At 45.4% G+C, this 12,463-nt stretch overlaps 1 protein-coding gene across 1 annotated transcript in view; it reads left to right on the top strand.

Annotated features, from left to right (window-relative positions):
* Window positions 1-11,310, top strand: part of LOC126095471 (protein krueppel-like) — a 76,374-nt gene extending 65,064 nt beyond the window's left edge. The window contains exons 3-4 of the mRNA XM_049910260.1: window positions 6,334-6,363; window positions 6,717-11,310. Of these exons, the coding sequence (XP_049766217.1) occupies window positions 6,334-6,363; window positions 6,717-7,445 (759 nt within the window). The 3' untranslated portion in view covers window positions 7,446-11,310. The remainder of the gene's footprint in view (window positions 1-6,333; window positions 6,364-6,716) is intronic.
* Window positions 11,311-12,463: the final 1,153 nt, after the last annotated feature.

The following is a 12,463-nucleotide window of genomic DNA, read 5'->3' as shown; positions in this document are numbered from 1 at the left end:
CGCGCAGTTGAGCACCCTACAAACCAAACATCATCATCACATCAGTTGAGACTCATTTGTTTCCATGAAAATGTAATTCCATCAGCTAACTAACAGCTTCTTTCAGCGTAAATAATGACTTGATATCGCACCGGTATGAAACTGAGAGGAGAACGTGCCAAATGGAAAGGAGTAGCTCTAGGCTGCTGTCAGTCTCCCCTTTTCTATGTACACTACGAACTCCGTCCGAACAGGCCCTGGAAGTCCCAACGATACCGACCGGCCGCCGAGTCATCCTCAGCCCACAGGCGTTATTGGATGCGGATATGGAGGGTTAGCACACCGCTCTCCCGGCCGTATGTCAGTTTCCGAGACCGGAGCCGCTGCTTCCCAATCACGTAGCTCCTCAGTTTGCCTCACAAGGGCTGAGTGCAGCCCGCTTGCCAACAGCGCTCGGTAGACCGGATGGTCACCCATCCAAGTGCTAGCCCAGCCGGACAGCGCTTAACTTCGGCGCTCTGACACGAACCGGTGTTACCTCTGTTGCAAGGCCGTTGGCTTTTCCTTGTACAGGGTGCTTAAAATTAAACTTTCGCCGCTACACAGAAAACTATTTACGGTGTGGTAACCAACTTTATAGGAATGATATTCATACTGTGCATTGCAGGATTTCCGTTGTTAGTAGTGTTAATGTCATGACTTGCAGTTAGGCGCTTGTATTGATACAGCGACGTCGAAGGAACTGGGCCCCAAGGACCAAGGACATGCATTCTGAACAGTACACGTTACTGTGAGCTGCTTCGCCAACACGTGATCCCTGCTCTGCGGCAGAGAGGGGCTTTGAACTCAACTGTTTTGATGCACAATGGAGCTCCACCTCAGATTGCTCGTGAGGTCACCACATAACTCATTTGAAGAAAGCCGGATCATTGGCCGATCATTCCAAGCTGTGTGGCCACCAAGATAAGCCGCTTGATATCTGGCTGAAAGACACGGTTTATCAATGGCACATTAACACAAGTCGGGGACTGAAGATTTTCGGGCAGCAGTAGAGCCGTCTCTCGTACGTTTCCAGGCTGTCGTGGATGCAGAAGGTCGCGACATAGAGTAACGTTTGTAACCGGCATCGTAAACATGGTACGCAATTAACTAATATCACCCTGTAATGTGTGAATTAAAAACATGTTTCTTTCAATGATTTATTCGATATTTCTCTTCCACATGTCCTTATAAATGTTCCAACAAAGTTTCAGTCTCCTATGATCAGTCGTTTTTCACGAGGACTCAGAAAGTTTAATTATGACCACCCCACATACTTAGAAACCATAATGGACCACTGAGCACTACATTGCAAGGGGATAGAAATTCGAGGAAGAAGAATATATCGTTTGATGTTTACAGACAACATAGTCCTTCTAGCAACAGATGAAAGAGAATAATTGGATATTGTAAACCTCAACTCCGATCACAAGCCCTGAAGGGTCCATCGTTACAGGCCAGTCACTGTGTAATGTTTGCCGATGACTTCATTGCATGAATTGTGGAGGGGCAGCCGTTCTCCCGGCTATTGTCAGTTTTCATGACCCGGAGTCGCTGCTACTCGGTCAAGTAGCACCTCAATTGGGCTCAAGAGGCTGAGTGCACCTTGTTCCATCCTCCCAACAAGACAGAATCTCTGGTAATATCAGGAAAAATCTGGGCGACCATCTGTCGCGGAGGAACCAGTGGAGAGCGTCCGACATGTGTTCCTTCGTAGCCCAATGAAATCCACACGTCATGCAAGTCGCGAGCTGGGTATTCTCCAGCGAAAATGAGCGTAAGGAGAGCAAAATAAAAAAAAAGTATTCTACATACGAACTTCATAGACAATATTTCATAAATATGGACAACTAGTTCATATCGTATCTGTGCAGCGTGTAGTATACATGTCAGCTAAAGATTATTGCAGCCTACTCATTGAAAATCGTTTCAATAAAGACATGTTGCTGCTCAATAATACATAGTCTGACGTTACAGCCTTCGTCATTCCACTTTCGCAACAACTTCGTTAGAAAGAAGCCTGCTGCCACATTTTTGCACTGGCGTTTATCCTCACCATGGCAACCACTAGTTTGCCTATCGACTTTATAACAACTTCAGTGGAAAGAAGCCTGCTGCCTCATCTTTGGAACGGCGTCCAACTTCAGCATGGCAACCAGTGGTTCCAAATGGTTCACTAACAGGCCTTGAGAGGGCAACCCATGTACTGTCAAACTGAAGTTCATTTATCCTACATATTTAAATATTTTTAACGCTTCTTAATTGACAATAGCTGTTTAATAAGCTAAGTTTTAGTGTGCGTTTATTTTTATTTATTGACAATGTTCTCTCAACTAAAAAATTTTACGTTGTTATTCGACTTGGGCGGAGCCTCTATTATATAAAGTAAGACGTGCACTGGTTTCTCCAGCAGTGATTCTCCAGCAGAAAGAGGTTCCTACTAAATGGTAATTCATCGTTTTATAGCTTTATAACTTTATGTATACTCTTTAATGTATGTAGCCCTCTAATTAAAGCTTTGTATACGACTTGTAGGTCTCAAGATGAACACAGTAGTGGTCGAACCCGGTCACCTTAATAAATAAATCGTGATAAAGACTGTTTTTAATAGTAAATAAAAAAATGAGGGAAGTGTTCAATGATTTTGAAAGTAAGACGTTGTCAACCGACCTGAGTAAAAACCCTAAGAGATTTTGGTGGCACGTAAAATCAGCAAGTGGGTCAAAATCATCTATTCATTCTCTCAGCAACCACACCGGCACCGAAACGGGAAATTACAAAGAAAAGACCGAAATACTGAATACGGTCTTCCGAAGCTGTTTCACCGAGGAAGATCGTAACACTCTCCCTCCTTTCAATTATCGTACGAACGTCGAAATGATAAATATTGAGATAACCGATCGCGGAATTGAAAGGCAGTTATAATCGCTTAGTAGTGGAAAGGCGTCAGAACCAGATGAGATACCTATATGATACTACAAAGATTATACGAAAGAAATTGCTCCCCTTCTAGCAGTAATTTATCGTAGATCGCTTGAGCAACGAAATCTACCTAACGACTGAAAAAGAGCGCAGTTCATTATCGTTTTTAAGAAAGGCTGTAAGACAGATCCACACAATTATAGACGTATATCGCTGATCGTTGACATCAATCTGTTGTAGAATTATGGAACATGTTTTATGCTCAAGAATTATGACTATTTTGGAAAATGAACATCTCCTCTATTAAAATCAACGTGGATACCGGAAACAGAGATCCTGCGAAACTCAGCTCGCTCTGTTCCTCCATGAGATCCACAGCGCAGTGGATAACGGCGCTTATGTTGATGCCGTGTTCCTTGATTTCAAAATGTTCAAATGGGTGTGATTTCTAAGGGACGAGACTGCTGAGGTCATTGGTCCCTGGGCTTACACACTACTTAAGTTTAAGTAGGCTACGAACAACACTCACACACGCCCACGCCCGAGGGAGTACTCGAACGTCCGGTGGTAGGGGACGCTCTATCCGTGACATGGCGCCTCAAACTGCACGGCCACTCCGCGCGCCCTTGATTTCAATAAGGCATTTGACACCGTCTGCCGTTTAATGAAACAAATACGAGCTTACGGAATATCGGAGAGGCTTGCTATTGGATTCAAAACTTTCTTGCAGATAGAACTCAACACGTAGCTCTTAACGGATCTAAATCGACAGATGTAAAGGTAATATCTGGAGAACCACAGGGAAGTGTGACAGGACCATTTATAAATGATCTAGTAGAAAGCGTCGGATGCTCTTTAAGGGTATTCGCAAAGGATGCAGTTGTCTGCATCATAGTAACAACACCACAAGATAGTAAGAACTTGCAGAACGACCTGCAGAGAACTGATCAATGGTGCAGGCTCTTGCAGTTGACCCTAACGTAAATAAATGTTAACATATTGCGCATACATAGGAAATGAAATCCACTACTGTACAGCTATACTACTGATGACAAACAGCTGGAGGCACCGTCTGTCGTTAAATATCTAGGCGTAAATATCCAGAGCGACCTTACGTGGACTGACCACATCCTGCCCCTGTGGCCGAGCCGTTCTAGGCGCTTCCGTCTGGAACCGCGCGACCGCTACGGTTGCAGTTTCGAATCCTCCCTCGGGCATGGATGTGTGTGATGTCCTTAGGTTGGTTAGGTTTAAGTAGTTCTAAGTTCTAGGGGACTGATGACCTCAGCTGTTAAGGCCCATAGTGCTGAGAGCCGTTTGAACCATCTGAATGACCACATGAAACAGATAGTGGGAAAAGCAGATACCAGACTCAGATTCATCGGAAGAATCTTAAGGGAATGTAACTCATCCACGAAATAAGTGGCTTATAAGGCGCTTGTTCGCCCGTTTTGTTCATGTATTTGGGGTCCCTATCAGGTAGGACTGATAGAGGAGATAGATAAGATCCAACGAAGAGCGGTGCATTTCGTTACGGGATCGTTTAGCATAGATGTCACGTATTGACCACGAGGAGAAAATTCGAGAAATTAGAGCCAATACAGAGGCTTACCGACAATCATACTTCGCACGCACTATTCATCAGTGGAACAGGATTGTAGTGGTACCGAAAGTACCCTCGGCCACACACCATTAGGTGGCTTACGGAATATGATGTAGATGTATATGTAGATGAACTGCGGAAGTGAATACGTCAAGTAACTGTATCGCATACGGCTGTTGCAACGTCTACAGCCAAACGACTGCACTATCAGACGTGAATGTTTGAATGTTTCCAGTAAGAAGTGGAAGATGACGAATTTCCCCACCGACTCGTGTTCAGTGATGAGGCTGAGTTCCACCTAAACGGTAAAGTGAAACGTCACGTCTGTATATGGGGCACGGAAAATCCCAATATTACAATGGAGATTGAAAGGGATTCTCCAAAGGTGAATGTCTTCTGCGCTGTCACGTAGCAACGTGTACGGGCCGCAATTTTTTCCTGGACAAACTGTGACGGGTATGACGTACCTACACGTGTTACAATACTGGTTGTATGGGAGAGTGACAGTTGGTAATGCACACTTCATATTCCAGCAGGACGGAGCTGCGCCTCACTGGCATAGAGAACTGCGTCGCCATCTGACCAAGGAACTTCGAAAGAGATGGGTTAGGCGATATGCTCAGGATGATTTGACGCTCTACAGGTGGCCTCCAAGCTCTCCCGACGTTACAGTGTGTGATCTTTCTCGATGGGAACACGCGAAATGCAATTTGTGTGTACCACCTATTCCACAAATTGGTTGAACTCCAGGATCGCATTACTGCTGCGCTGGCGAACACTTACAGGGACAAAATGGTTCAAACGGCTCTAAGCGCTATGGGACATCTGAGGTCATCAATCCCCTAGACTCAGAACTACTTAAACCTAACTAACCCAAGCACATCACACACATCCATGCCCGAGGCAGGATTCGAACCTGCGACCGTAGCAGCAGCGCGGTTCCGGACTGAAGCACCTACAGCCGCTCGGTTACAGCGGCCGGCTGATAGGGACATGCTCGAACGTCAGTGGACTGAAATTGAGTACTGTATAGATGTGTGTTGTGTAGCACCAGGATGATACATAGAACATTTCTAGTGATGTGTAAGAAACTTGCATAAGTCACTATTTGTATGTAGTGAGTAGTGAAATACATTCATCCAAAATTCTATGAATCATTTGTAATTACCCTGTAAAAGGTGTTTTTATTTAACACCCGATCGGTTTTGGGCTGTGCCCATTTTCAGGTGGTTTGCTTTCATGTACATGTTTCCATACATACTCAGCGTTGGACATCGCTGTTTCAATCAAACACAAATAATGTGATGATTTAATACGGACAAACAGATGGGATTGGCTAAACGACATATGTTGTAAAATTATTGTACTTACATGTGGCTTGCGCATCCATATCGTTTCAAAGTAAGTATTATAATATTTTACAACAGGTGTCGCATAGCCCCTTCCAAATGTTTTATTTGTGTCTAGTCCTCACCACATTATTTGGTTCAAATGGCTCTGAGCACTATGGGACTTAACATCTGAGGTCATCTGTCCCCTAGAACTTAGAACTACTTAAACCTAACTAACCCAAGCACATCACACACATCCATGCCCGATGCAGGATTCGAACCTGCGACCGCAGCAGTCGCGCGGTTCCGGACTGAAGCGCCTCGAACCGCTCGGCCACCACGACCGGCACCACATTATTTGTTTTTAATTTAAGCAGCGATCTCCAACACTGAGTATGGAAACATGTGATGATGGTGATAAGGTCCCATACTCCGAGGGGCGTAGGGGACGATGCGGGAGACCTGTATCGCCTACTAGGCAAGGTCCGAGCTGGGTGGTTTGCCATTGGCTTCCTCCGACACAACACCCAGTCATCTGGAGGCAGGGAAAATCCCTGACCCCGCCGGGAATCGAACCCGGGACCCCGTGCGCGGGAAGCGAGAACGCTACCGCAAGACCACGAGCTGCGGACATGGAAACATGTACATGAATGTAAACCACCTGAATATGGGCACAAACCCGAAACCGGTCGTGTGTTAAATAAAATCACCTCCGATCGTGTCTGGCACATAGTTTTAACCTGCCAAGTAGTTTCAGTGTGTCAAATGCTTACGCAGTATACGTATTAACAGGGTGCGGTTCGCGTGCCGTCTAGTACAGTGGACTGTTTCTTTGTGTGCAGGTGTTCACTTGCTCGGTGTGCAGCCGGTCGTTCGGCTACAAGCACGTGCTGCAGAACCACGAGCGCACGCACACCGGCGAGAAGCCGTTCGCGTGCGCGTCGTGCGGCAAGCGCTTCACGCGCGACCACCACCTCAAGACGCACATGCGGCTGCACACGGGCGAGAAGCCGTACCACTGCACGCAGTGCGACCGCCAGTTCGTGCAGGTGGCCAACCTGCGGCGCCACCTGCGCGTGCACACCGGCGAGCGGCCGTACGCCTGCACGCTCTGCCCGTCGCGCTTCTCCGACTCCAACCAGCTGAAGGCGCACGCGCTCATCCACCGCGGCGAGAAGCCGTTCGCGTGCGCGTCGTGCGGGGGCCGCTTCCGCCGCCGCCACCACCTGGCGCACCACAAGTGCTCCGGGCCTCCGCCCCCACCACCCGCGCAGGCGCCGCCCTCCGCGGTCGCAGCCGCCGTCCCGCCCCCGGAGTCTCCGTCGCCGCCTCTCTCCGACGTCGTCCAGACCGGTTCGGGTCACGACGACAACGGGACCGAGTTCGTCAACGAGGACGACGAGATGGACGACGGGTACGGCGACGAGCAGAACTTGGTAATGTACAGTGTACCTCCGGAGCAGACCGAGCCGGAGGACTTGTCCATGAAGGCGGTGGTCCGCCAAGACTCCAGCTTCCTGGCCAAGCACCACCACCCCAAGTTCCGCCACCGCGCCCCACAGCTGTCCTAGCCCCCAGCTGCGAGGGTCGGCCAGTCGTCGCGCTGGACACTTCGTCCTTTCTCTCCGAACGACTGCTGAAGAACTGTCAGGTCTCGTTCCTCCCTGTCGAGCGAACACTCGCTGTCGGTATCTACGGGAAAACAGGGTGCAGGAAACAGCAGCAATGGTATTGGTGAATATGGCGGAGACCCATTCCTTCATTGAGTGCGAAGATATTACGACGACGTTCAAATCTATCAGCATATCAACAACACAAATGTACAAGAAGAAACTCCTGTCTTTCAACACAAACTATGCTCAACACTGACTGATACATTGAGATTAGCTGTTCGCGTATCCTCTTTCGAGCTGGCTCACCTAAGGGAGAATTCACTCACGTTGTACCTGAAAGCAGGCCAGACTGCAAGAACGTAGTCGACAACGATCTGGTGACAAGACTACAGAATACATTAGCGTGGAGGGTGACAGTAAAGTTGGAGACATTCTATCTGGCTTCTGCGGATCTCAAATTCTTCATTACAAGCAATGCTCAATACTGACTGATATATGAAGCGTATTCCAAAACTAAGGTCGGTCTGGTCATAAAGAAAGAAGCTATTGAGAAAATGTTTTTATTGACAGTAATATTTTACTACATATCTTCTTTACATTTTCACATAATAGTCGTTCACATCTATACACTTTCTGCAACGCTACACCAGCTTCTTTAACCTCTCTGCATATGGGCCTGCCAGTTGGTAAAGCCACTCTTGAGTTCATCGTAGTTTTGAAATCGTTGTCCATCCAGCCACTTTTTTATGTGCAAGAAGAGGAAATAGTCGCTTGGTGCAAGATCGGAGCTGTATGGAGGGTGATCAAAATGTTCGCATTTTTAATCTTCTCCTTGGTTTTGGCAGCGGTGTGAGGTCGTGTGTTGTCGTGAAGGAGGATTATGCCAGATGACAGTTTCTCTCCGCGTCCATGTGGGATCGCATCCCTCAGATTGGTTAGCGTTACACAGTATACCTCTAGTGTAATTCTTGACCCATGGCCTATGAAATCAATCGAAAGGACACCCTTTTCGTCCCAAAAAATGGTAGACACCATTTTTCGTTTTCAGAACGCAGATTACTTGACCTTTTTTGGTTTCGATGAGCTTGAATGGAGGTATTGCATGTACTGCATTCTGCGTCCGTGTACGATATCCACGTCTCGCCGCCCGTAATGATGTGGGAAAACAAATCCCTTCTATCTTGTCAATGGCACTCCAAAAACTGTCGTGCACTATGCATTCTTTGCTCTATGTGCTGATCACTGAGCATTTTTGGAGCCCACCTCACACACGCTTCGTGATATCCAAGCTGTTTAGTGACAGACCTGTAAACTGAGGTTCGAGCAACATCTTGGAATTCGTTAGCCAGACCACAAATCGTCAGTCGCTGGTCACTTTAAAGTTTTTGGTTCACTTGATCAACGATGTCGTTGGTCCCCAGACTGGGCCTGCCACTCCGCTGTTCATCATGAACATTTGTGAGGTCATTTTGAAATTCTCGACACCATTTTCGAACTTGGTTGTCTCTCATTATTTCAGGTCCAACACTAGGCATAACTCACGACAGATTTCAGCAGCTGAAGATCTTTTGTCACACCGCGCACTTCACAACTGGCGGGATCTACGATGGTCTCTGCCATTGCGATCTACTCTCGCCGACTGAAAAACGACTACTGAATCAAACCAATACTCCAGTAGTTTCCTAAAGAGTCGGTAGACAGCGCTGCATGCGCGAAACTTCATTCAGACCGGCCATCAGATAAATATTGGCCACGGACCTTAGTTTTGGAATACTTCTCGTATAAGCATTAGCCGTTCTTCAAGTTTCACATTCCAGTCAGCTTCACCTAAGGAAGAATTCACTCATGCTGTACCTGAAACGAAGCCAGTTCTCAAGAATGAAGTCGATGAGCAGTCTGGACACAGCAACACGAAATACGAGCTCAGTGTGAAGCACGGCACGGCGCGATGGCGCCAGCGCGGCTGCAGAGAAGTTGGAAATGTATCTACAGGAACCTCGAATTTCTTTCCTTCGCCCATAGAAATCTGTATCTACGTTACTTTGAAAGAGAAGGAAATTAATTTCAGACATTAGCCGTCCAGTGCCATTTTCTTCAACGGAAATGTGATGCACAAATGCAACTGCGGAACAAAACTCGTATCTACCAAAAAACTGAACCAGAGCCACTGAAATCAGCTTTAAGTGAGGGTATCAGACTAAACAAGAGCCGTCCAATTACATCCTCGTCCGGTGGAATTTGAAAATCAAACCAAGGCTGAAATAAATGTTAACTCTTTGGACAGCGTTTTTCTTTGTGGTGTTGGAATTGTAATACGCAGTGTGGTTTCATCTCATTGGGAATATGACACGGGTGAAGGGCGTGGGGCGTGTATACAATAACTGCACAAAGCTTAAACGGTTTTAGGTTCGTCTGTGACAACCACTGTTGTCCAAAGCAGAGCATTTCCGAGCCGAAACTCACCACAGGCTTTTGTACGCCTTCGCGATTGTTTGCGACTCTCCAGCTTCTAGAAACTTGCAGTTGCTCGTGTGTAATGTGGTCTACTCAGTCACTAGCATGCCATTCGTTGTGGACACCTGCTTGCTGAAAATCATGCTTCTGATTTCCTCGCCACTTGCACTCTGATACTTCATCGCCTGTTACAGGGTACATTTCATCAGCATAACAATTTCCTAACCTCTAAGTAGGCAATGTAAATCTTCCTCCTCCCTACTCCTTTTGTTCTGTACCAGCCAGCAGTTCAGCGCAAGGTCAGTCCTTTTTTTATCCTCAAGTGACCCCACGCCTCGCTTCGAGGTCAGAGGTCACGCATCTCGTCCAGCCAGGTCAACTGGCGGACACACGGCGTAGCTGAAACACGCTACGCCGTTACAATTACGGGTATGTACCGGATGGTATGTAGTCATCTGTAGGTTTTAAGGATTAGTTTAAGATGGAAGCCATTCCAAACACTCTCAGGGCATTTACTTTTGTATGGATGTACTATAACTGAATATTACATTTTTTACACTTTTGAATGTGAAAGTAGCATAGTGTAAATAGTAGATTATCTAGCAGATATTTTGAAAAGAGAAATACATCGTTGAGAATAAATGTATAAACGTGTACTTTTCTTACGTGGATTGCTGTTCCTATGGTTCAACTGATATATATATATTTATATTTATATTTGCATGTGCAACAGATATTTTTTATCTTGTACAATACCGTGTGGCAAATCGCATCTGTTTTCACATTACTGTGTGAATACAGTTTGCATACTATTGCTGTTTAGTTCCTAACGGCTGCACTGTCCTAGCAATTTTGTTACTTAAGAAGCTTTTATTGGTGTAGAAATCAGTGCTGTTGCTTTTATTTTTATTACTGTTGAAACAATGCTGTATAGGTCTGATTTTTGCTTAAAACTGTGTATTTCAACTTTAGAGTAGTTTAAATGGATCAGTTCCTAATGCAGTGCATGCAAATCATTTTCCAGAGAGAAAATATGTATCGTTCCTTTCCACTGAGAAATAAGTGGGGTTTTGCTGTTAACTTATTCTCAGATCTCTTTGGAGACAGTTGTGAAATAGCAGCTCATGACCGAGATTTTTAAAGAGACAAATTATTTACATGAAGAGATAAGACTGTCAATTAGCCTTTGAGTCCTAAATATGCACGTTTGTAACAACAATTTCAAGACTGAGTTTTTTTCATAACAAAACTGTGTTGTGGACCATAGCTTTAAATATTAACTGCCGGTGTATGCCAAAGAGATATAAACTGTGGTTACTGTTGATTTGTATTCAGGTTTTTATTTAATAAATATCTTATCTGTCTGAAAATTTGCTCTTGTGAATTATTTTGAATGCTCTTATCCATAACAAACCTACACATTCTGCAAATAGCTGCTGCTTGCTACTTGCTTGCTGTGTTTCAGCAGCGGACCTAACACGAATTGCGTACCCGAGCTGGAATGAAGTGCTACAGTGCCTGAAATTTTGCATGTTCGTTTGGCTGGAAATGCATGAATAAGATTTACATCTGCCATATATCCAATCTCATTTTCGTCTTATGACGGTAGAAACATGCTCTGTAAAAGTTGTGAGGTATTCTCCCACAGTGTTTCGCAGTTTATTTCTTCGATATTCACATCACAAACGAGAGACAACAGCAACACCGTGGCGTGTGTCAGCTGCGAACTAACAAGAATATCGCCTTTGACTATCCTCATAGTGGGTACGACTTAATTACTTGAAATAACTAGATTTAAGTAAATAAAAATATAGGTAGCGAATCTTTATCTTGCACTAATGGGACTCGCTTCAATTGGTCTTGTTCAAAGGATCACACACAGGTTATGGGAAGATTTGTTGCAAAACTCTTGTTGGGAGAGGATACTACACACACACACTCACACACACACACACACACACACACACACACACACACACACACACACACACATACAGACACGACGAGAAGCCTTCAAATCATCATTTACTTGTCATTTCCGGACTAATACCGAATAATTTCGCAGAACATCTGTTACACAAGTACGGGGTGGTTATAATCAAATTTTCGCTGCTTGAGACAGCCCCCATGAAAAACGTTGTACACTGTTCAAACGAATTAGGGATTCATGTGAATCAACGTTCGGTATGTTAAATACGTTTTGATGCAGGCGGAACCTATGGTCTTATTGCACGGCTAAATATCTTCACTTTCAATATACGCAACATTTAAAATAATTCGGCATATACTGGCTGTGTTATGCATCCTAGCGTCAGGTGACCCTCCAGAAGAAAGTGATTACCGGCTTCTCAGTGTTTTATAGTGAAGTACAGAAACGGCGGTTGTTATTTATGGACGTTTAATATTCAACCAAGTACATGAAATTCGACATCTTAATACACTGCAGGTCGCAAGGGCGGCCTGTTTAATCCAAAAAGGATGGACTTCCCGTCGTGTTACTGCAGAAGCCAATGTGTCGCCAT

This window comes from Schistocerca cancellata, chromosome 8, assembly GCF_023864275.1.
Source record: "Schistocerca cancellata isolate TAMUIC-IGC-003103 chromosome 8, iqSchCanc2.1, whole genome shotgun sequence".
Taxonomy (NCBI): domain Eukaryota; kingdom Metazoa; phylum Arthropoda; class Insecta; order Orthoptera; family Acrididae; genus Schistocerca; species Schistocerca cancellata.
This window is presented reverse-complemented; position numbering and strand designations above follow the sequence as displayed.